The 26,744-nt window shown below is 39.6% G+C and overlaps 1 protein-coding gene across 3 annotated transcripts in view; it reads right to left on the bottom strand.

The window, feature by feature from the left end:
* Positions 1–26,502, bottom strand: part of LOC102222041 (protein jagged-2-like) — an 84,289-nt gene extending 57,787 nt beyond the window's left edge. For all 3 annotated transcript variants that reach the window (XR_002754453.1, XM_023352403.1, XM_023352404.1), the window contains exons 1-3: positions 26,219–26,502; positions 23,858–24,169; positions 2,153–2,210 (exon numbers count right to left, since the gene is read on the bottom strand). Coding sequence is in view for 2 of the 3 variants with exons in the window: in XM_023352403.1 (XP_023208171.1) it covers positions 2,153–2,210; positions 23,858–24,169; positions 26,219–26,287 (439 nt within the window). In the remaining variant the exon portion in view is untranslated. The remainder of the gene's footprint in view (positions 1–2,152; positions 2,211–23,857; positions 24,170–26,218) is intronic.
* Between the last annotated feature and the right edge of the window lie 242 nt (positions 26,503–26,744).

Raw genomic sequence — 26,744 nt, 5'->3', positions numbered from 1 at the left:
AACAACAATCTTTTAAGCCTACCTGAATACGAAAACCTGGAGAACTGATCATCTTGAGATAATGTTTGGTTTGTGACAATAAAACATTTTCTTCAACATTATTTTTTAAACTGATGAAGTTAAGCAAAGTGATTGATCGTGATTAATTACAGCTATAAATTTTTGTCATTTATCAATTGGTTAGAAATTTTAAAAAATAAGAATAAAATCAGAAATTGAGTTTAAGAGCCATGGTGTTTCACTAAAACTAGCTTATAAATGCTTAAAAGTAATAAGGTGATTCATATGATTTCAAAAAGCTATCTAAATTATATTACTGACGCTGTCTCTCGTTTCAGTGAACAAGATGTAAAAAAGTCAGAAACTTTAGGCGCCCTGGTTCCTAAATTCTTTATGGAAGAGTCAGCAAACACCTACTACAGTTTTGACTAATCACATAGATTGCATCCCTCCTTTAGCCATTTTTCTCCCAGGTCGGGTGGAAAATGGAGATCAGAGGTGTTTTGGTAAACAGGATACAAATGCAAAAAGAACAATTGCACGTGCATGCTGCAGGCACACTAAAAACACACTTAGTAATTTTTAAGTAACAATAATCCCTCTACCTCAAGTTTTTCTACAGAAAGAAACTGACAAGATGACATATTCAGACGTCTCTAAAGTGTTTATCTAACAAATATATTTAGTTACAACATCTAGAGCCACTGTCAAAAAAGAAAGTACACCACGTTAATTTCAGGTCTTCCTATTTAACATTGTCGAAAACCACCCGAGACTGAATGTTCTTACCTTATTATCTTATAAAGATCCTCCCAAAGCCTCATCTTTACAGATGTACCTCATTATTTGTTTAAAATTAGTTTTAATTGCCAAATTAAAGAAAGAGATATTTTTTCATAATATTGTTCAAATTCAGACTTTTAAATGCGCAAAAATTTGCAATTTGGAAAAGTCCAGATTATGATGTCATAGGTTGGGAAGCTGCCAATGAAAGATAATTCACATCTTCTAAGTTGAATAGAGGCACACCTTATAAAGAGGTTGGCTGAAGACAGTAAAAATGTATCATGATTCAAAGTGAAATTAGTCCTGTACCTGCATAGTTTGAAAGGCCACTTTAAAGGTATTTTAGAAATGAAAATGCCATTACTCAAAAACCAACATAAAAACACAGATTACAGGTACTTCCAAAAAAAGGCTTTCATTTTGGAGATACTGTTCTGTGGTGTTCTGTGGTCTGATGAAACTAAACTTACAGTGTTTGGCCACTGTGATCATCATTACATTTTGTAGGAAAAAGAGGGACTGCAAAGGAGACATTGAAGTAATATTTCAAGACATCAATCAAGAAGTTGAAGCTTGACCACAAATGGGTTTTCTAAATAGACATTGTCTCTCAGAGTACCACCAAGTTGGTTATAAAGTGAATTAAGGAACACAAAGTCAATGTTCTGAGTGTCTATCCGGATCAGACTCCCAGAGAAAAATTGAGGGGTATAGTTGAAAATATATGTGTTAAAGCAAAAGGGTCACAAATATGACCCAGTTAATGAGGCAGTTATTCAAAGTTTTTAAAATTCAACCAAATAGTCAGGAAATGGACAGAAATTTCTGTAAAATTTTAAGGTTTTAAAAAAAATTACCTTTAAGTTTAAATTCTCTGAGTTCTCTGAAATAGTCTGGAGAATGATTTTAAAACTTGGAACTTTAAAATAGATTTTTGCAGACTTAGAAGTTGATGGAGGATTTCGCTTTACATTACATTTGGATCCCCAAAAAGGAGAGAATGATGTCTGGGGGTCCCTCCAGCTACCATCACCTGATTTCAGATAAGCAGAGTCAGTGGATGGAGAAAATCTTTTTGCCAGTAAAACATTTTTCTGTGAATATAAACTGCAAAAACTCAAACTTGGAAACTCCCCTGTTACTGATGGGAGCAACAAGTATACTCTTTCAGTCCTTACCAATACCTTTTGATTCTGTGATAAGACAGTCTTGATCAAGTCTTCCAGTTCTGTGTAGAATCTCACATTTGTTTAACCAAGGTAACATCAGATGGCTGCTTCTGCTATTTCTGAGTTTTTTTCATTGTATCTTAAATACTTACATTTAATAACTTAGAACATTTTGATAAAAACAGGAAGACTCTTACCACTGCCACGTGTGCCGTTGTCCTTATCCCAAGCTTCCACTATCAAAGTGTAATCTTGCTGAAACAGAAAGAGGGGAGAGCAAAGGTTATCACAGTGCACACTAATGCAAAAACTTTACGCATGAATGGTTCTACTGCCACTTCGGGATGTCCATTGTAAGATACAGACATTTACATGGTGAATGGACTAAACCTATATAGAATGTTACATAAAACACAGTCAACAATATGCACAACTTAACACATCGATTGGTAGGCAACTTGGCGTTTACAGTAGTGCCTTATCAAGGGCTCAACCACAAGTGACAGGAGGAATCAAACAGACAACCTTCCAATCTATACCCTTCCGGGGCACAGTCATCCATGCCTTACTTGACATGCCTTAAACACAGAAATTTTAGAAACTCTTAAATCTTCTCATGAATATTTTCATACACACATTCTATTGTAGGAATAATGGTGGGAAAAAATCTGTTGTTCCCACACTGCTGTCACTCATTAGCTTCCCTGTGCTCGGGGCTAGTTAACTAGTGCTGCTACATAGCTAAAGACACAGCAAACATTCACCTGGAAACCAGCAACTGGTTTTTAAATGTTGCCTTGCATAATGAATCTTAAAAATCATTTTCATTTGAGGTAATAACTCAGGGTACTATCAGGCAAATATTGATCTAGGTTAGACATGTTTATTTCTTTTTTTTTTTCTCCTGGTCACAGAAGCTATGATTTTTCCTTTACTTATCTTCAGTAGTGAGGGGTTCTTTTATTGGACAAGAGTGCTATAATAGTAATAATACCCCTTGTAATTTTGGCAAGTGTCAAGAAGAAGGTCATTTTTGAAAGAAACTCTTAAGAAGTCCTGTTTGTATTTTACTAAAAGCAGTGAAGGGACAGCAAGTATGCAGAAGAAGCTGCTCCAAGCAGAGGAGACTTTTCAGCAAACTGGAAAAATAGCTAATAAGGTCTAGAACTTTACAATTATGGGCTACTTCAAATTGGTAAAAATATTGATGTGAACGTCTATGGTTAATCACTGATGACACAGTTATTTTTAAATCTATTTTTTAAGTATTATATAAATAGATGCTGTCTACTGTTTATCTTCTGTCAAGAAGCCCAGCATGGATGCACTCAATGCCCTAATTTCCAGAGGAGATGTAATCCATCAACAACTCAAACTCCAGATTGATTCAGGTGCAGGGCTTTTTTTCTTTCCCCTTTATTTTCATCAGCATCTGCAAGCAAATTGGAGATGGACCTTGCTTTCTGTCAGCTGCATGAGTTCCTGGGTAACAGGACTCAAGCAACTGTGAGTTCCTGTGACCCAAGTCTGGTGCAGAGCTACTGAAGACTGCAGGAGAAGAAACAAAGTTGAGCTGCTTGATGTTAGAGACATAGACCTAAATAAAAACCAGAAATGTTACATGCACATAGATTAGTGGTTGGGAAATGTCCATATGTTGAATAGAATTCTCAACCAAATATGCTTTCATGATGTTGGCACTTGTTGCGTCAGGATGTGTCAACAACATCAAGCAGGCTGAAGAGCTGAACATATTTGTACATAGAAAGATTAGGGGGAGAATGGCTCAAACCAACAGGTGTCAGATTTTGATTAGAGCCACTCTGAAATATTTTTATTTTCAGAAGAAACATATTGGTGAATGCACTATACACAGGTAGGGCAATCACACTCTGTGTTGTGGAGGCTATAGCTCAGTGAAAGAGACACAGATGTACCAATTCCCACTCTTAGTGAGGTGCTCAAAGAAACAGAGGAAGCACCCAATGGAAGAGGCTATTTAAAAGGAAACTTTTGCTCTATGACATATACAGTCACTGCAGTTCATTCAGACTGCAAGAGAGTGGGACAGAGCATGCCCCAAGATAACTGGAGAGCTGACAAAAATTTGAATCCTCAACCAAATATGCTTTCATATTTCATATAAAATATCAGACATGAGTCGTTTGACATAAGGTCAGCTAGTGAAGGTTGCCATTTAGATTTGCTACTAAACACAGAGCTGTAATTTGTAAGCAATCATAACTCTGAAAAAGTGTACATGATCATGATTTATATGCCATATGTTGTCACAGAGCCCAGGTCTAAAACCGATGTAGCTGCCACACAGCTTCTCTGCAGTTTGAACTGCTTGTCACATTTCAAGGTGTGTCTAAGTGTGTGTTTTTGAGCACCATGATGGACTGAGGAACAAAGATACTGTCATGAGGTGTGGTGAGGGTTGGTGAGGCAGACGCTGTAGACCCAGGTAAGATGAAAATGATGTCTTTAATGATGGGCAAACACGCTCTAGGAATGGGCCGCACGGCCGAGGTGAAGCCAGGGCTCGACGCCGGTAGCAACCGCTAACAAAAACAGAAACTCGGAAGACAGAGCACACATTCGACGAGGACCCGACGAGGAACAAGGAACACAGGTGGAGTTAAATACATGGGAGGGTAATGACAGAACGAGACACACCTGGGAACAATCAAGGGGAGGACAGGACAACGAAGAGACGTAAGGACACAGAAAACTCTAAATAAACACAGAAAAACACAGATCCTGACAGTACCCCCCCCCTCAAGGGCGGCTACCAGACGCCCACAAAACAAAAACACAACGAGGGTGGGCGGAGGGGCGCTGGACGGGGGGCCAGAGTCCAGAAAAAACAAAAACACAACAAGGGTGTTTTTGTTGTGTTTTTGGCCCCCCTCTGACGGGGGGCCAGAGTCCAGAAAAACAAAAAACTACCCACCATCGTGGGCGGAAACACAAGAAGGGCCAAGAGTCCATAAACAAACAAAAAACTACCCACAAGGTGGGTGGAGGCAAAGGAGGCGGGAACCACGGAGGTGGTCCGGCGGTCGTCCGCGGCGGCGGGAACCACGGAGGTGGTCCGGCGGTCGCCCGCGGCGCTGGAGGCGGGAACCACGGAGGCGGTCCGGCGGCCGTCCGCGGCGCTGGAGGCGGGAACCCCAGAGGCGGGAACCACGGAGGCGGTCCGGCGGCCGTCCGCGGCGCTGGAGGCGGGAACGCCGGAGGCGGGAACCACGGAGGCGGTCCGGCGGCCGTCCGCGGCGCTGGAGGCGGGAACCCCGGACGCGGGACCCCCGGAGGCGGTCCAGCGGCCGTCCGCGGCGCTGGAGGTGGCAATGGGGAGTCCCGGGGGCCGCCCACAGTCGGCGATGACGAGCCCCCCGAGGTAGGGTCTCTGGTGGAGCACAGGGGGTCTCGGTCGGAGCACAAGGGGTCTCGGTCGGAACGCTGGGGGTCTCGGTCTCGGGTGGAACGCTGGGGGTCTCGGTCTCGGGTGGATCGCTGGGGGTCTCGGTCTCGGGTGGAACGCTGGGGGTCTCGGTCTCGGGTGGAACGCTGGGGGTCTCGGTCTCGGGTGGAACGCTGGGGGTCTCGGTCTCGGGTGGAACGCTGGAGGTCAGGGTCTCGGGTGGAACGCTGGAGGTCAGGGTCTCAGGAGGAACTCTGGAGGTCAGGGTCTCAGGAGGAACGCTGGAGGTCAGGGTCTCAGGAGGAACACAGGGAGTCTGGGTCTCGGAAGGAACGCAGGGAGTCTCGGTCTCAGGTGGAACACAGGGAGTCTCGGTCTCAGGTGGAACGCAGAGAGTCGGGGTCTCGGAAGGAACGCAGAGAGTCGGGGTCTCGGAAGGAACGCAGGGAGTCTCGGTAGGAACACAGGGAGTCTCAGTCTCTGGTGCGCCGGCTGGAATGCCGGCTGATTCGGCCTCAGGTGCGCCGGCTGGCACGCCGGCTGATTCGGCCTCGGGTGCGCCGGCTGGAACGCCGGCTGATTCGGCCTCGGGTGCGCCGGCTGGAACGCCGGCAGAAACGGCCTCGGGTGCGCCGGCTGGAACGCCGGCAGAAACGGCCTCGGGTGCGCCGGCTGGAACGCCGGCAGAAACGGCCTCGGGTGCGCCGGTTGGAACGCCGGCAGAAACGGCCTCGGGTGCGCCGGTTGGAACGCCGGCAGAAACGGCCTCGGGTGCGCCGGCTGAAACGCCGGCAGAAACGGCCTCGGGTGCGCCGGCTGAAACGGGTGCGCCGGCTGGAGGTGCTGGTCCCGGAACTGGAGCAGGATCCGGGCTGGCGGAGAAACTGTGCGGCTTGGGAGGCAGAGGTTCGCCAGACATGACGGCTAGAGCCGCCATACGCTCCCACTCTGCCTCCCTCTGCAACTCCACCAACCCCGGGTGCGGAAAACGAGGAACCCAGTAGTCTAGCAAGAGTCCCAAGCGGATGGCGAAACCGAGGCGTCGGCCGGCAGCGTACGGCTTGGCCATTGCTTCCTCGTACTCCCTGATCGTGTCCGTCAGCTCCTTTAACTCCTCCGGGTCCATGGTGAAAAGAAAACGCGTGCCTCACCGTACTTCCTGGTCGGGTCCTACTGTCATGAGGTGTGGTGAGGGTTGGTGAGGCAGACGCTGTAGACCCAGGTAAGATGAAAATGATGTCTTTAATGATGGGCAAACACGCTCTAGGAATGGGCCGCACGGCCGAGCTGAAGCCAGGGCTCGACGCCGGTAACAACCGCTAACAAAAACAGAAACTCGGAAGACAGAGCACACATTCGACGAGGACCCGACGAGGAACAAGGAACACAGGTGGAGTTAAATACATGGGAGGGTAATGACAGAACGAGACACACCTGGGAACAATCAAGGGGAGGACAGGACAACGAAGAGACGTAAGGACACAGAAAACTCTAAATAAACACAGAAAAACACAGATCCTGACAGATTCAAGTCCATACTACCCACAATGCAATGGCTTTAAGAGTGAACAAAGACAGAGAGGAAATCAGGCATGCTGGGAGAAACCTAACACCTCACAACTAATCTTCAAAAGTCTGAGGGATTTAAGTTTTCATTAGACAGGGAGAAACCAACACACTTCTCACTGCCTTCACCTGTTTATTGAATAAATTACTGCTTTAAACTGAGCAGGATGAGCAAACCTCAACACACAGTTCTCTAGAGACCAACTGTATAGTCTGGAGCTGCTTCACATGCAGGAAGTTGGTTTATCACATGTTAATAGGTTATTGCCTCAGTGGAACTTCTCCAACAGCAGAGAACTTAAAAGGACAGCGGTCTGATGAAAATCATTTAGACAAGCTGATTCACGGCCTTGGGATGTAGCTACCTTTACATGTGCCTCTGCATTAGAACATCTTAATCAAGCATTATTTACTATCTGGACTAGAATGTGACTTCATGCTGAGGCAGTTAGTCTGCTGTTTGGGTTAGGTGTGTTGGGCCAGGGACACATCTAAAGGTTGCAGCCTTCATGGTCTGGAGTTTCACTCCATGGACATCCACTGACCAGGCACAGTTTTACTGTCTTCTAAAAAGACTTACACAACTGTCTTCTTATGCTTTTTTTCTTTAGTCTGATTCTAAGAATAAGAGCAGGAATGTCATCAATAGGAAAAAGAATGGATGACCTGTCATCTTTCAACTATCTCAGTTCAATGTACAGACAACAAATCACACAGGTTTGATTAAATTGAGTTTGCAAAGTCAGTCATCACATCTATGTCACGTACAATTAAAAGTCATAGATCAAGTGTAGCAATACTTGATCTATGTGTTGCTAACATATGCAACATACTGTATGTTAGCATTTACAGCAACTGTTTTGGATTTTAAAGATTACAATTAAATTTTTTAAAGAAATTCCTGACCTCTTTAAAGGGTTTCAAGGGTCCTGGTCAGTAATGAGAAAAACATTGATGTTACAACATGCTTAGTATCTTTTAAAATCTCTAAAATATAGAAGAAACCACAAGTATTTTTAGCCTTTGAGTCTTAAGTATAGGTATATATGAAACCTAGTCTATGTGAAATATTCCAATTGAAAAGTACAGGTTGGAGGCACAATAACATTTCAGCTGCCATGCACTACAACTTTACTCGTCAACAATACATTTAAGTTATTGCGTGGACTATCCTGTTGCACAATGCTGTGCCATCCTTCAGTAGTGTGAAACCAAAATGGTGAAAAGGTGAGGGGATATCTGGCTGTTGTGGATGTATACAATTCTCCCACGCAGCACTGAGATCCTTGTTTCTTAAAAGAATACATTGTTAAACTTCCAACATGTCTGGTTTATCAAATCTTCAATCATCTAACCAAAAACAACAACACCAAACAAGATATTGCCAAGATGGATTGTAACTACCAAGAAATAAAAGTCATGTTTTTACAAGTTAGAACTTGGGAAAATATGGTAATTTAATCTGTTTTGTGAAATGATACTGAATTCATGCTGTCCTAATACCATATAGACCTAGTCTGAACATACAAAACCTGAAAAATGCAGTGTGTCACTTTTAATTACTAAGAGATGGCTAGTAGATATTGGTTTAATAAAATATTTTCTTTTGATGTAAAATAATCAGAAGATGGACACAGATATCATGTGTCCATCCACATGTTCTCTGGTAAAGCATTTACTTTCACTACAGTACCTGGCAATAACAGCAAAAACGAAAGGAAGAATGAGAAAATTGTGGTTAAGGCAGTGCTGCCTTCCAAATAACTGTGGCTTGTTGCATCTTTACTCCTTTAACATGTCTAAACTGATGTTTAAGACCAACAGAGTCAGGACAAAGTGAGACAAATTCGAATCAAGAAAATCTCATAACAGCTGTGGCTTATGAAGAAAGTCATAATTGGAACATGAGAAGAAGGTTACATGGAAACTCTAAAAATTTAAGCTTTGGAAACGTTTTTAAAATTTCAGCTTCTCAAATACTGATAAGTAAAAATAAGCACACAAGAAAGTAAAAAAATGCTAACAATAATGAGAGAAAATCCATTTGCACGAACTCATGGCTACATCTGTCAGACACGTATACGCTGTCATTACCATATGATTTTATTTAATCAGCAACATAGAATCATGACGTAGATTGTCATACACTTTGTTATTAACAGCTGGATGGTCAGGATGGTGGTAACTAGTCAGACCATCATCAAGCAACAGGGAGGAGAGTTTTACACGGGCGTGTTTTGTAGATGACTGCAGTTTTACTTTAACTGCTTTAAATACACTTTGAAACCACGACAATGCATGTACAGTATATCTATCTAGTTATCACTGGACTTCTTAATGCACATGCACAGGCACTGCATGTATGCTATTCTGACAGCGTATGATGATCTGATAAAACACTGTAACAACATTATATATTTTATTTTTTCATGGAAGTTGACAGAGCTCTTTTTTTTTACTATAATTTTTGCATGTACTGCTGGGCTTATTACTAGATTCCAACTAAAATTAGACCTACCTTACTTGATTAATAATTACATAAAATGGTAAACTCTTGATTTAATTGAAGAGGGGAGGTCTGTGGGTTGTGAGGGAAATTGCTCTAAGATCACGGGTCCAATGTTTTGGGGTAGTCTACGCTCATTAAAAGCTGTTTGTTATGTTAAATGTTATATTATGGATGTTCTGCCCTCCATTGTTTTTTGAGTGCTTTGGGGCCATGGCGAAAGAGTTATATGGGTGGGTACAGATTTCCAGTATGGTTGTCACTGTCTATATGGTGCATCTTTGAATCATTGCATTATTTCTCATTGACTACTCTATATTTAATCAATTACTACACTTAATCAACTTGATTTAGAAAGACAGGATAAACAGAATGGTGAGCTATCGGGGAATATATCTGTGACTTAGACAGAGTGAAACTCATTGTTAAGACAAAGAGCTGAATTCCTCATTCATAAAACCAAAAGGAATTATTTTAATGGCTCTAGACCAAGCCATTTGCAAGCCTTCAGACTGAAACAGAATGGGAAATATTCTAACATTATGGCCATTCAACACCTACCAGTACCCTTACTGAACCCTGTGAAATTAATTTGCCATTCAAAATGTATTACTCTTCCCTTTACTCCCTAGAAGTAGTGTTGAATCCTGAAAAGTGTGACCAGTTTTTTCTGAATCTTCAGCTCCCTACTCTTGCTGATCAAGATTCAGAAAAACTTAGTGCCTCCATTACGTTACAAGTGTTGAAAAAAACCTTTGCCTCTATGAGGAAAGGTAAATCCCCAGGTTGGGACGGTGTCCCTCCAGAGTTATACCTCGCCTTCTGGGATAAACTCGGCCCACCATGATTAATGTGGTAACTGACAAAGGTTCATTCAATCCACGTACCAATGCCGCAATAATCACATTGCTTCTCAAACCTAATAAGGACCCAGCACAATACAGTAACTATAGACCCTTGTCCCTCTTAAATGGGAATATCAAACTCTATGCGAAGTACTTGCAACGCGACTTAAAAGTTATTTATCTAGACTGATAATGATCAGACCGGATTTATAAGAGGCAGATTGGCATCTGAAAATCTACGGCGCTATTCATTATTTACATAGCAAAGACAACTGATTCCCCATGCTCTGTCTTGTCTCTCAAAGCTGAAAAACCATTTGACAGACTGGAGTGGCCTTATCTCTGGGTCACTTTGGACAATTTCAAACTAGGTCCTCAATTTATCCAAATAGTAAAGGTTCTTTATGCTAAGCCATTTGCGATGGTGTATACTGGTAATACTTGTTCGTCTCTATTCCCCATACTAAGGGGCACATGCCAGGGCTATCCCCTCGCCTCATTACTTCTTACCCTCTCCCTTGAACCTCTGGCCCAGAAAATTAGACAACACCCCTCAGTTCTGTCTATCTCAGTCAAGGGCATTGAGCATTGCATACTTTTATATGCAGACAATATTTTACTCTATACTGGTGACACAGGGTTCTCTTTAACACATTTACTATCCATCTTTGATCTGTTCGGCTCACTATTTGGTTATAAAATTAACTGGAGCAAGTCGTCATTGTTGCATCTAAATTTAGTCGCAAGAACACTCTCCTTGCCATCTGGCATCCCAGTGGTGAGCCATTTTAGATACCTCGGGATTGACATTTCTCCCTTCATACTTCATATAGCTTCACACAACTTCCAGAGTCAATTTAATCTTATTGATAAAGATCTACAAATGAAATCATCATTTTGAGATCTTGGGGAATGGGGTTGGGGGTCACCATGGGGTTGAGGGTTGGGGGCAGGCGGGTTACATAAATCTTTCTATTTCTATGTCTATTTCTATGTCTTCCTATTGTAATTATGCTGTATTGTACATGTTTTTGTGGATGTAAAAGAACTGAAATAAAAACAGTTGATTGCAAAAAGATAATTACATTAATGTCATGATAATAACCTCATGGTGAAGACTTAAAAGGATCCAGGACTAGTTGAACATGTTAGCCTAAATACGTTGCAATTTTCCTATTACCTAACAATTGCTGTTTTTGATACGCCAAAACTCATAATTACTATGTCCTCTTCCTCTGTTTGGTCCTCCTTCTCATCATCACCTCTTCTGATTTCTACATTCTGATTGGTTTCAAGGAGCTCTGGTTCAATTTGAAAAGACTTAATAAAGTTACTCATCATTGTTTTGGCTGGAGGAGCCAGGCAGTTGGACCATTACACGTCCTTTACCCAGAATGCATTGCAGCGTGAACAACATGGCAACATTCCTGTGAAAATATTTTATTAAAATTTATAAAAACTAAATAACCTACAGTATTTATTGTTTTGTTTTTACATCTAAGATAAATATTTCCCAAATAAGGTCAATTTTTATAACTAATTGTATGCCCCTTTAACCAGCAAGCTAATGGTCACAAACCAATAAATGACACTGTCTGGGATCAATTCACCTACAGGAGCCATTTCACTCTGGAGGACAAAGCTAGACTAAACCTCAGCTATGAAGCTTACAGCAGCACCAGAGATCCAACAAGTTTTCATCTGTTTGAAATAAGAGGAAGGAAAAAAGCAGGTGCAGCTTGACAACTTGCACCTGTTAGTCTATTACCATGAATAAAACATGTTGCTCCTGGCAGAGAGGAGATCGGATGGTTAATTTAGCACGTTATTAACAAAACAGGCCCACCGTCTAATCTAATCAGGTTTTTATACCGTGCTGTATAAAAACAGATGCTGAAATGACCCAATTCACTTTTCTGACACCAAACCTGTAAAAAGCTCCAGGTCACGCTTAGTGACAGAAGAATTATGTGAATTAGTCTTTTACAGTGAGACCAACGTGTGTGTGAGGACCTGTAGTTTCTGGATTATTAGACCCTAGCACAACTGTTTGTTCCTGAGCCAGTGGGTCTAATCACAAAGCCACAGTATGTATAGAGATAAAATCATTGTACAGCAGTTTTATTACCATCTCATTAAATCATCTGTACTCGGATCCTACAAGACTGTACCGCATCACAGTGCCGGGGAATACAGAACAAGGACCTGGAGCATATACACCCACCTGTCAGAAACACACCAGATGTCTAAATCTACTGTTTATCTTATTGTACAACTACAACTATTGGGTACCCAACTTCACAACTAACAGAAGTGATCAGCAGAGAGCCAAATTCAGAGAACAGTTCACTGAGGTGCTGCCAACAAATGCCAAGACTGAGCTGAACTGATATGACCACATGTATATAGGCATGATATCAGTTTCTTTCAGTTTTTTAAAGCAGCAAAATCACAACAAAAACTTTACAAAAATATGAAATAACTGCTAATGCAGGATCACTATTTAAAAGAGAAACCCTTAACTGGGCTTACGTTGCACTTGAGCTGGCAGCTTTAGGAAGTCACGAGTGGCAAAGAATAAGAGCATGGTGAAAGACATGGAAGAGACAGTCTTGAGGTGTGTGGTTAGTGTGATAGATGGATCCAAGTTAGAGGTAAACAGGCATAAGGGAGCCTTCTTCTGGAGATTTATGTCGCTGCCTTACGGTATGTATGTGTTTCACGCATAAAACAGACAGGACTCCATCTTCTGTTTTGGCAACTTTATTTGCCCCACCCTTCACATACTTTTTGAAATTGTTCTCTCTGGATCAGCCAGGCATGGATGCACAGATCAAGAGTTACACAGCTTAATCTATGCTACAGATGCTACTTCTGCTAATAGTGACGTAGTACAAAGATCAGATTCTGTCAAACTTCTGTGCCTGAACAAAATAACTAGACATAATGTTTTAAACAATAAAATTCCATAGGCAAATAAAGTATATAAAATAAATTAATAAAATGGCATTTTATCCATAACTTTAAAAAATAGTAATAATCTAAATAAAATACTTCCAGGGTGCAACATATGTCTTGGAGACGTACATCAGCATCACTTAAATGTTTGTTAAAACACAATAAGAGCATGGCTAAGGACGACCCCCAGACCTTCCAAGTGGAACTGCTCTGATCCACTAAAACTCTATAGAAGAAAAACAACCGTTATATTTATGACTCCCGCTAAGGTAAATGTACAGCTACTTTCTTACTGTGTTCACGATTATTTATTACATTCTCATGGTACCACTGCACTGAAATCTAACAGTGCAACTCATTAAGCAACACAGAATTACTTTAAACATTATTGTTGATCGTGTTATGCGAGAATACACTCAAAAGAATTTGTTCAGAGTGGAGTTCCCATGAACAAATTCTTCATAGATCACTATATTGTAGAATATCTTTTTAGTTTTTATGTTTTTGCTTGCAAGTAACAGAAATGTAAGACATTTGAAACTTGACAGATGACACACACAGACTATAAAACCTAACTAGATGGATTCTAGTGATTTATTGACCAACACATAAAGCAGCTGCAAGTACCAGATTCTGCCTACTGCTCTCTAAAGACATTACGGTATTGTAATGGCCCTCAAAAATATTTCCTTATGTAGCCATTCTTGATACTCTCCATTTCTCTCTGTTTCTGTTATGGTGTCCAACTTCTCCACCTTTGTCTTCCTAACTTGTCTCTAAAACTCAATATCTCAGGATAAAAGCTGTGGAAAAAAGTCATTGTTCCTCTTTAAGGTCACATCAGTTGCATAGTCCCACAGGTAAACTGATATTCATGCCTTGGGGAAACCCAAAAAACATTTCTTCAACATTATTGAACCTGATAAAATGCAGGGAAAAATAATGTCATTTGGTAAGTGAAAGTTACATTGAAAAGTTAGCAAGTCTTTACTAATTGAAAGCAGTGTGCATGAAGAATAGAGTATTCTGCATATCGTGGGACTCCATTAATACTTTTGATTGCAGAGTCTCTTATTAATCAACCGCAATTTAATTAAAACTATATATTGGGGTACGGAGGAGGCGCAGCGGTAAAACGTATGACTCATCCATGGAGGCCTCGGCCCCCCACATGGCTGTCACAACACATCCTGTTGCTCTGTGTTCCCCCTCTCACGCAACTGTTCATTCACTGAAATAAAGCCCACTAGAGCCAAAAAAAATTATTTACATGCACATACACACACGTTTCCGTGGCTATCTTTGTGGGGACTTTCTATTGACTTCCATTCATTTCTACAGCCTAAACCTCACCCTTACCCTTATCCTAACCCTAACCCTATCCATTACATACCTAATCCTAACCCTAACCAAAACTCAATTCACACCTCAGTCCTAAATCTATCCCCTGAACCCAAAACAGCGTTTCCCCTTGTAGGAACCAGCCAATGTAGTATGTGTCAGGAAAATGATCCCCACAAGGTATTACAAACAAACGCATATATATAAACAGACACACATATATATTGGTTTGTTCGTTTGTTTGTTTTTTAAATTTTCTGGGTATTTAGGTTATTCGACCATCAGCTGCAAAGTGCTATTATACCTGGTAATTCATGTAGCTTCTTTCAAAAAAAAAAATCATTCTTTAGAAATGTGGACCAACATTAGTGTTGTGGACATCTGTGATGCTGCAACGTGTTTAGCATTTAAATGCTATTTTTAGGTTTGGATAGCTTCAGTGATAGGTCAACTCCTTTAAAACAACTTGAACACAACTATAGTTTTTTCAAGCACACCCTGTGGGCCAAGAGAAGCTGCATTGTTGTTTGTCGTTATTTGGTTGTCACTTGTGCTTCAGATTTATCAGAAATGAGTGTTTGGAAATAATATTTAAAATATTTATACATATAAAAAGTGATTAATTGTATTACAATTTTAAATTTTACAACATTAAAATGTATGTAATTAATTAATCAAAATGAAAGCATCAAACTCCCAGCTCTAAAAATAAGGTCTAATTGTTAACAATTAGACAAAGGCAAAGGTCCTGACTGGGAAGAGGAACTGAAGGTAGTCTAAATTTGGTTGGAGTCCACAGATTTTCCTGCACCATCAGTGTGGTGTAGCTGTTGTACTACAAAGTCAAGAAGCAGCAAAGACAAAACTATTTTGTTATCTGAGGTTAGCAGCACAAACAGATTTGTGTACATTTAGTCATGTTTGAGTTAAAATAAGTTCATACTCTATTAGAAATGTGTTTGTGTTATTGACAAACGGCTCTGTTGTAAATACTAAAATGTTAAATTCAGGGTGGAATATTGCAGACATTTTAGGTCACAGCTGCACATTTCATTAGACAGTATGATATTCTGTAATTCTGACCTATGTTCAGAATTCTTCCACAGGAGGGCAATTATTTCAACAGTGGCCTACTGTTAAGGTTGAGGCATTCAGCAAGTTTAACAAAGTGATGCAAGGTTACTGTTGTCACCAAAGCTTAGGAAATAAGCTGCTGATATAGGGCGACATTCAGGCATTAACTGGTTCAATACTGCGCATATCTATTTGAAAGGAAACTGTTTTCTCAGGAGGAATGCTAGCTGATTCTTTAGTATTATGGTTCCTATGTCTAATATTATAAGGAATATAAAGGTATAACAATTTCATTGTCCAGTACCAACTTCAGTATTAGTCATTTTCTCTACATTTCAATCAAAAGAAACAAACAAAATGTAAAGTTTTGTATTACTGTATCTGAATTTAATAAAGTATTCTAACACTTTCGATGGAAAGTATTAACATAAATTAATTCTTTAAGTAATACTGCCTGATAGTCTCTCAGACGGAACTAATTTTGTAACAATAATAAAAGTGTTATATGGTGGCAGAGGCAGTAATCCTCTTAACAATGATTGTTAAAGAGAAATCAAAATCACCCAAAAGTGAATTAATGTTAACAGCAGGCTAACTTTTTTTCCAATCAATTTTTTTGATCAGAAATGAAAAACAAACTCTGATCAATGCATCGCTAACTGAATATTGTCTATTTCAGACACTAACAAATGACTGCAGCAAAGGTAGCAGATCACATAACAAAAAGCAACGGAACACTGACTGGACCTCCACTAAGCAATGTTTCCCAGATCCCAACCAAGAGCGAGAAGATGAAAAAATACTATGTTCTTCTGAGCATGCCAGATGGATTTATCTATAATCTACCAACCAACCTACTCCTCAACACTAGCCTTAAAGAAGACTGGGCTTGTTGTAAGGTCACTCATATGGTTTCAGAAATGTGGGGATTACAGTAGTTTCTTTGTGATGGGGAGGTTGAGTAACACAGAAATTTTAGTCCTCCTTTAGTTGAGAAACTTTGCTGAACCTTCACCCAATACATTTTGTTTTCAAGATATTTGTGGCACTAGTGGTCTTTATTCTCATTAATCAGACAGGAAATGGGCAAAGAGAGAAGGTGCTCTTTCATACAAACATAAAAAAGGAGTAGTATGCAAAACCAATAAAACCAGTTATGAAAAAAAATTGCTAAATTTCTAATATAACTTTCATTTTCAGGCAGAATTGTTTTGACATCTTGCTTGTCCATTTCCGATTTGTTTAGATTCTCATCATCTGATGCAAGAAAGCAATCCAAGCTTTCTTGCATCAGAATTACAGCAGAAACCATATCTACTCTTTATATCTACTTGTTGTCATGAAAATATCAATATGTGCAATATAACAACCACAAATATTTGATACACTGAATATTTGATATAATATCGCAATGTATAACATTTTCAGCTAGTTGGAAACAATCTAATGATCCTTAATGCTCGTACCTGATGGATTTTTACATGACTGCCTCACTAAAATTAAAGTGATGGAGACATTTCATATTATTCGTTCATTTAATATTTTAGAAAGAAAAATGTATGAAAATATGGATGATCAGAATTTCCATTGATAGTTTTGTAATTTAATGTTTTTTGTTATCCAGGTGTAATCAAATCTTGTCAGTAGATTCTGACATGTGTGTCCTCTTTAAGTAGGTGAGGGCAGTTTGTTTCTGTCAAGTCGTTAGAAAAAATAAGAAGCCACCATTTTGGTTTGTTAAATAGTTGATAATCAGGGTCAACCTCGAAACACCATATCTGTAATTTTTGTCTTAAAGTCTGATTGACATTACCATCAAACTGTGAAATTAATGCAAGGACCCAAAGCTACCATTAGAAAAACCTGAAACACACACTGAGTTAACGTCATCAGTATTCAATCTGCTGGCAAAGCAGAACATTTACTACTAGACTAGATCATTAGTGCCTGACGTGGAACCATGAGGTAAGATTGACTCAATCTGTTCTGGTATCACCTAAACAGGTATACTGTACACAATATAAAAAAATCTGGGTGCATAAAAACATACAGCTACATAGATAGATTTTATTGTCATTCAATTGTACATTTAAAAATTTACAAATTGAAATAAATTCTGTTGCAAGGCTCCAATAATAAATAAATAAATAAATGTATAAATATAAATACATACAATAAAATATTAAATTAATGGGAGTTTAGTGTTCTTATGGCATGAGGCATGAAGCTGTTGTGGAATCTGATTGTTCAGCATTTGAATGTGCTGAATCTTTTCCCAGAGGGCACATTTTACAGTGTATAGAAAGTGGTGAGGTTTGCACTTCTCATCCGATGTAAAAAGTTCAGACTTTGCTGAGCTCTCTTCACCAAACCAGAGGTTTCCATGCTTTGAAAACATGGTTTTCCTAGGTTTCAAAGGTTTTCATAGTTTCCATGCTTTGAAGTATGAAGTATCAAGGTTGTTCTAAACTGCTTCATACTGATAAGTAACTTAAGTTATCTTAAGATATATTGTGTCATTGCATAGCTGATTTGGACCACTTGGACCATCTCAATGGGCTCTTTGCACGTCAGCTTCTGAGGCTCAGTCGTGTCCGGTCTATTGAAAATGGCATTTTACACTTGGTACTTGCAGGGCTGGGCCAACGTAAAAGTTAACGATGTACATCTATCCGAAGCCCCAACAAGTAAGCTGGAGAAAGGTTTTAAGATGTATGCCTTGTTATACATTTACGGATACGAAGGTGAGTTTTACTTTCTTTAAGCTTTGCGGCTAACATTAACTTTAGCTTATGCTAGTAGGCAATATTCTCTGACATTTTTCTTGTAAAAATGTGCTATTTAAAGTATCTAAGCATTTTAATCCATTCTAAGGGACAATGTTTTTACCTTATTTTGTACTTATTTTAATGTATATTTTGTGTGATTATTGCTGTTAGTGTCAAACAGAGACCAAGTAATGGGGGAGATTACGGCTCAAACTTTATGCTTCTGAAGCATGAGTAAGCACAACAAGTCCCATAGCTTAAAAGTAGGACAGCACTGATATCAGAGTTCCAGTTTAGCTGACTTTTCAGGTTCAAAGTTGTTGCTTTTAGAAAAATATGGCCGCATTCTTTAAGGTCGCCGTGTTATTTCGCATTATTACTTTTGCATGTTTCTTGTGAAGAGCTCAAATTGGATGGTGTTTATAGCAGTGTGTACAGGTGGCTCAGTTGTTTGGCTCTCTGACTGTGGTCTGCTCACTCGTTCCCATACACTCGCTCTTTCGGGCTGAATACAGAAGTGATTCCAAAGAAATAACACTGGATGGCTCCTTTATTTACCAACCGGTCCCCACGTTCCCCCCGGTAGTTTTAGGTTGAAGAAGTTGATCCAGAGTGAAGTGAAGGCTGCAAACTTTGCTGTGCGGCATTAGCTTTAACTGGTAGCAACGAATATTTACAAGCCACTGTCTTTTTAATTCATTATCGCTTGGCAATCCATGAAAACTTAAAAGCCCATTATATTAGAAAGACAACAATGTGCATAGTATTGCTTTATTTGAGTTTGAAATACGACTTTGTCTTTTCTAGCTGTCATGGTAACTCAAAGGTGAAACAAGAAAGCCGCATTTTGCTCATGTGGATGTGACATCAGTGCCGTATGTGCAAAAAGCCCATTGCTGATAAATTATAAACATTATTTTTACTTTGACTGCTCTTAATACAGCTACTTTCAGTCAGAAAATATGAATGCCTTCATGATTTAATTTGTGAAACTGAATAGTGGTTGTTGCTCAGAGGACATAGATGAGATGTTTATAACTGTATTGGATTCCTGTGTGTATTGGGAAGAGAAAATCATATGGCAAAGACAACACACCACATGGACAGATTTCACTCATGAAATTTCAGATTTAAATCTTCTAAAACCTCTCGAGATCAAACGTGAGATCAGAGTAAAGAAACCTGATCAATGAGGAAGAAGCAAAGATGATAGTTTGTGGACTATTTTTAACAGAGGAAAAATGATACAAAAGACTTTCTGGGTCATGGCAGTTGTTTTGTCTTCTGTGTCCGCTTTCTGTCACCTCGAGCTCTTATTGGCTACACATCGTATTCAACAGGCTGTGCTCACGTTTGTCCTCGAGAGACACCCTGTGATATTGTGTCAAGATGATCTAACATGTTGAACACCTCTAATTTGAACACCTCCAATTTGAGATCAGATTCAGATATATTCTTTTAATACATATAAAAAAGCATAAAAGCTATCAAAAGTTAAAAAATAAAAGATAAATACATAAAATATAAATCAATCCAGAGCAGTCCAGACCACCTGCTAATCAGACTAGATCACTCTTTACACACTACATACAGTTGGAATATCTCCTAAGATTGTTTTTAGAGCAATGGCGATAATAGAAGCATTAATATTGTTGGAATGGGAAAATGAGGTCAAAGTCAGCATAATTATCTTGCCATGTGAGCCAGGCACTTCAAATCCTGCACCTTCAAGCTTAAACAAAAGGCTATTATCATTTATAACCCAAAGAGCCCACTAACAAAAAATCATCATCACCAGAATTCAGAGAGAAATTGAAAGTGTTGCTGTTTTTTTGTCAACATATAGTTTTTGATTAAAATGTGATTCATTAATTACAGATCCTGAAATTTAGTCAATTAAAAGTTCTATTCGAGTTCCACCACTTGTATTTATATATTTTATAAAGTATTATTATTATTATTATTATTATTATTATTATTAATACTACTGCTTGGCACTCAATCTGCTTCGATGCTAAGACCTCCATTAGAAGAGGTTGCTGGCATTTGCACACAGCACTCTTCATCCTCCACAGTGAAAAGCGGCAATCCCATGCATGTGGAGTGAGACAATGACCCAATAACAGACGCAGCCTGAACCTGAGAGACTGTGAGGTAAAAGCATCCCCAGACAACATTCTCCAGGGATCTTCACTTGTTTGAGTAGTTGGTGTTATTGATATCCAGCTCCAGTGTCACATACAACTTAGTGGTAATCCTATCTGCCCACAGGGCCCCAACTTACTACTTCCATCTTCCACTCCGCTGACAGCTGACCGTGAGGAGTGATGAATGGAGGAGTCGTGTAGCCAGCCAAGCACACAACCCTCATAACATGTGTGATCAGACATGATCACACTGACTCTATTTTATTGGCTTTAACTTTAGATATAAAGAAAGCTCAACACAATATTATATATTTAAAATCATAAAAGTACTTTGTCAACAAAGTGTATTTAATAAAGGATGTGCATACACACATTTCTTGTGTATAGATCTGCTGCTTATTTTTTTTATACCCCGCCAGGGGGTCTTTTTGTGGGCTCTAGTGTCCCTTATTTTTTATTTTGGAAATAGGCTGACAGGAAAGGGGGGAAGACATGCGGCAAATGTTGCCGGGTCCGGGAGTCGAACCCGCAACGGCCGGGTTGAGGACTCAAGGCCTCCAAGCATGGGTTGTGCCATCCCCTGCACCACCATAGCACGCACAATCTGCTGCTTATTTAATATTGACAAATTTGGAACTTTAACTTTACAAGACTGATAAAGACATTTTTTTCTCCGATAATATTACCTGTTTTTTTTCCTCACACTTCATTGTTTCAAATCATCAATCAAATGTTAATATCACACAAGCATAACCCAAGTTAAAACAAAAAGCAGTTTTCAAATGATGATTTCATCTATGTGAAGGGAAAAAAGACATCCAAAACGACCTGAATAATCCCCCCACAAAGTTACTGACATTTGTGATTCTCAAGACTCCTAAAACCATTGAAATGTTTTTTGTTAACCCTCTCCAAACTGACAGCGAGGATCTTTATATATTAAAGAATAAAACATGGAACAGTGGAAAACCTTCCCAAGAGTGGCCCAGTCTAAGAGGAGAATCAAGAACAAAATTTACAGCTCTGCAGGCCACACTGCCACAGTGAAGGTCAGAGTTCATGGTTCAATAAAAAACAGAGACACACAAAAAGAGAACCACTGCTGACCCAAAAGCACCCAAAGGTTTCTTTTACATTTACCTTAAAGATTTTGGGAAGAATATTCTGTGGAGGGATGAGACAAAAGTAGCACTTCCTGGAAGATGTGTACCCCATTACTTATGGTGAAAAACTAACAATGCTAAAGAAAAAGAATATCTTACCCAAAGTAAAACATGGTGATGGTGTTACGGTCTGCAGCTACTATCCTGCTTCAGGAACTGAATAACTTGAGTTAACTGATTAATTCTGTGAGGATTTGGATTTTGTTTGTGTCGTGTGTCTAATGTCATGTATTCCCAGTGCTACCAGTGTCAGCGTTTTCCTTGCCTCATCCCTCATCTGTGTTGCCTGGATTTCTGTTCACCTTTTGTTTATTATTAAAACAATTCAGGGTCCAGCCATGTTTGTCCTCTCCACAAAACCTACAACTCATGACAAATTCTGCTCTCTAGCTCCAAGTCCTGAAGCAGGACGTCTGACTTGACTTGAATCAAAATAACAAGAATACTAGGTCAGGTTGGTTTGGATAGATGTCTACTGTAGTAAAAGTAATCAGAATATAAAAAAACTGCGTTTTGAACTTACTCTACTTATCTTAACCTAAAACTACATTAGTTTGATGTAGTTTGATTTGTAGGACAAAACATTTTTTGTGACTGTGATGTTGGCTCTAATATTATTCTTTTCACAATATAAAATGCATTCAAAGTCCTGATTGAATATTGTATTAAGTCTTTAAAGGAAGCTAAAAACTGTTCAGTCAGATAGCTTAGAGAAGTGGTTCTCAAATTTTTTTCAGTGATGTACCCCCTTAAAAATATAATTTTAGTCAAGTACCCCCTGACACGGGCAAAACATTTTTGGAATAAAAAAGAGGTACAGTGCTGTAAATACCCTGTAAATACTGAATATAAAATTCAGTGCATGAACACACATTTATATTTTATCGAACTTTTTACAAAATAATTTTTCCCAAGACTTATTATGAGGAGCCTACTGATTTTTTAAAGATATTTTGAAAAGCTTCACGTACCCCCTGCAGTACGTCCACGTACCCCCAGGGGTACGCGTACCCCCATTTGAGAACCACTGGCTTAGAGAATCAGTCATTAGAAGCTTAAGCAGTTTGTTTTGCAGCTGATTTACTGATTAACCGACTGAACCCTTCAAAACATAAAAACATTCCCTGATTACTGGGTTCATTCCCAATCTCATTCTCTGTTTTCCCTCCCATGTTGTTGGGCTCACAATGACTCAAAGTCATCAGCTATTATGGGAATCAAACGAATGACGTATCTTCCATGAAACCTCCCCTGATTAAGATCTCTTCGTGTGACAACAGTTTTTTGCAGCTCTGATTGCCAGTGCTGATCCAGTTTCCCACGCTGCCTCTCCAAGTAAGGAGCTGGAGCAGGTTTTGTTTGGCTTGCTGCTCTGTTTGGATGAGATAATAGGTTACCTGCCATTTCTTATTCAGAACTACTTTGGAAAAAAACATTAGTTTTTCCTCAACTAAACACAGGAATCATCATACTCCTCTGTCATCAGCAGCTGAAGCTATGCACTGAACTGCTGAACCAAGACACAACTGTGAGCACCAAAGTCCTGTCTTCATAGGAAAGACGTGGAGCTTTACCTTCAAAGCCCCCACACAGGAATGTGATGTGTCCAGACAGATAACTGGTGATACACACAGAGGTGGCTCTTGCATCAGAGATGCCCTAGGTGAGCCCCCTAAAAAAGCAAACACACACACCCAGTACTCTGGGAAAACCCATTGTATCATGATACTTGACAGAAACATTAAAGGAGGAGCTGTCTACTCTTTGTCCATCTCTGTGAATGCTCAGACAGATAGATGGTAATCAAATAGTCAGCAATATTTTTCATTCATAGTGCATAAGACAGGACACATTCCCTATTGACTGAAGATGCCACTCAGCAACAGAAACCTTCCCGACCAACTGACAGATGTCTGACAACATGAAATAGACTAAAGGATCTCCAAAACCACCTCTGGATACAGATGTGCCCCAGGTAGCAGAAGTGATAAAGTCAAAAACATTAGTCATTAACTTGTTCCAGAAAAACATTTTTATGAAATTCTGAAGAAAATAAACTGAAATAATAACTTATGCAGTTTAATAATCTATGACATGATCAACTTACCGGCCATGAGAACTGGAAGGGAATGACAATCTTCCCAGTGTCGTGACTGCCTTTCTGGCTTCCTCTGAACTGGAAAGTATTCCCACCAATCACCTTGGTGATTTCTGACCCATAGGTGCATGGTCCGCCAATCTTCACCTCCTGCTGGTATTCCTTTAAGCACACCCTGAAGTAAGTATCACACTCGTCCAGGCCGCAGTTCCCATCTGCCTGGCGGCCCTCTGAGTCACAGCAGTCGCCGTTCAGGAGCTGACCTCTTGGGTTTTCCACCGAGATGAGTTGCAGCTCAAAGTAACCCGAAGACTGACACACCTGAGGGGCAGACAGGTAGGTGAAGAAGGCTAAAGCTGCTTGTCTCTACTGCATGCTTTCAATGTGTGGTATGAACAGACAGAAGTCATTTTCCCATGTGGTGTTCAGCCAATCAAAGCCAGAAATCCTATTTTTCTTTCGCTTATTCATGAAGTGCATCCAAACAACGTATTTTCACCATCTTCAGGCTGTAAACACCTCCATCAGCAGTAGGTTCTTTGATGCACATTTATTTTGGTTAAATAAAAATCCAATACACATTAGAGATAACTGATTCAAGAACTGAAAGGGGACAGTGAAGTAATTCCTTCCTTTTCTGCTTGCTTAACCTTCCTCTATCAAATGCATCACATTTCTTCTGCTTTAGGTTTTATGAACCACACAAATAAAAATGGGATTACTCAGGGTCAGAATCAGCATGTCATACCTCCAAGGATTAATCTAGAAATTAATTGACAACAATTTCTAGATTCTTTGAAAGGCTTGATCAGTGTATGTGTAATAATTAAACTTTAAAGTGGTTAGAAGCTCAACAAGTCATCCAGTTTTGTGTACTATGGCATTCCTATTAGGAAATTATAATACTTAGACATAGATGCTGCAAGCTTCTTGTATGTGTATTTGCGCTTAGTAGTATAAAATTTTCACCTATGCAAAATAATCTAAGTATATTTTTGTTACAGTGCTCAGCAGCTGTTTATGAATTTGACCCATCAAAGTTTCTCTGATTGATGATCAGAAAATCAAATCCTGAAAATTCCAAATGTTTTCTCCTTTCAAATCCAACAATTTATGGACTATAGTTGAATATGTACTTATGTAATTATTTACTTGAGTTTCATAAAAAATCTGACAGATAAACTTGTATCCATAAAAGGATATAATTTGTTTTCTTTTCACAAAAGGGTTGGTTGCACATGTTAAAAACTAGAATTGTTTTCATTAAATAGTAAAATCCTCCTGTGACGTGATTGTTGTGAAGCACTTTGGTCTGTTGAGGTTGTTGTAAATGTGCTATTTAAATAAACTTTGACTTGACTTATAATAAGAGCTAAAATTTGAAAAAAAAAAAAACTAAAATATGATGGTCAGATTCCTAATTTGTTATATGAATTTTGAATTATCTGAACAGCATATTTCTTTGTTTCATTCATCAGAAAATCAAAGCCTTTTAGAGTACAGAACGTTTATCAACTCTTTCTGAACTGGCTTGCTGAATCACAAAGAGCTGCAGACGACTGGCTGCTAAAAATCAATCCCAAACGTTTCCACCTTCCAAATCCACAAACACTGTTGGAGGAGACATGAGGCTCCAACTGCTGTTTGAGTTCTTAACATTTACTAGTAAATAAAATAGGGATATGAGTTCTCGAAAGGAGCCCATTCTTAGTGAGTTATGACCCCCAGTGATGCCAAACCTCAACTTTGGGGACCACTGCACCAAACTAACCAAGTTTCTCTGAAGTTGATTCCTGCAGCCATGTGTTGGGAAAAAGGTGAAATTTCCTAGTTCATGCCTCTTAATTTTCAGGCTGCATACTTTCTGCAGATACTGTACGCTCTGCTAGAGCTGCAGTTCAGTGCAATATTTGGAGATGCAGTTCAGGTTGCAGCTGTGCAACTGACCTTTAGCCTGAAGATTTTTTTTCTCTTCCCAAAAAAAACAACAACTTTAAAACTGACTAAAAAGAGATCAGACCTGTTAAAGTGTATATATATATATATATATATATATATATATATATATATATATATATATACCATTTGCTTATGCAGCAAACTGGAGATTGCCCCACTAATAACAGACATTTCAGACATGGATCATTATTTCACTAATTCAAAGTGACATGATTAAAAATAATACGCAGGTCATGCTGCTGAGAAATATTTGCATTCACTGAAGGGAGTATATTTAGAAATAATAGATGTGACTTCAGCTCCAAATACATGATGGAGTTACAAAATATGGAAAACAATAAAACATGGAAAAAGCTGAATCAAAAGCAAAGTTATCATCTAGCTTGGAGAACAACCTGATCAAGTTCTCACCTCGGTGCATACAGTCAGCAGGAAACACAGTATGAAGAAGCGATGTGCTTTCCCCGGGTTATTCCACATGTCTCAGTCCGCTCAGAGTAAAGACTCATCAGGGAAAAGAAGCAGATATGTGCGCCTCAGAGGGTCAGAATAATGCTGGAGATGGAGGGAAAGCAGTATCCAGATAGTCGAGGGCGTGCAGGTCTGCAGGAGGAGAAGCGCACCTCTACCGCTGCTGCCGCTGCTGTCTGAACCGCGTACAGTCCGCCTCCCTCCGCCGCTCCTCTCCGGGATATGAGCAGCTGGACAGCGCAGCAGCAGCGCGTCTCAAAGCAGAATCAAGGAGGCTGCTGTGACTGGCAGTTCAGCGGGCCAATCATAGTCCAGCGAGGTGAACCGTTTCTAGCTGAGAGCCAATTAGAAGGAGAAACTCAATAAGGGACTGCTGATGGATTTATTGTTGAGGTCTCTGATGCGTTGCTACAAGTATTTTAACAACCGTAAGCATTTAGTCGAGTCATTTATTTACAATATTAGA

Source organism: Xiphophorus maculatus, chromosome 19, assembly GCF_002775205.1.
Source record: "Xiphophorus maculatus strain JP 163 A chromosome 19, X_maculatus-5.0-male, whole genome shotgun sequence".
NCBI classification, from domain to species: domain Eukaryota; kingdom Metazoa; phylum Chordata; class Actinopteri; order Cyprinodontiformes; family Poeciliidae; genus Xiphophorus; species Xiphophorus maculatus.
This window is presented reverse-complemented; position numbering and strand designations above follow the sequence as displayed.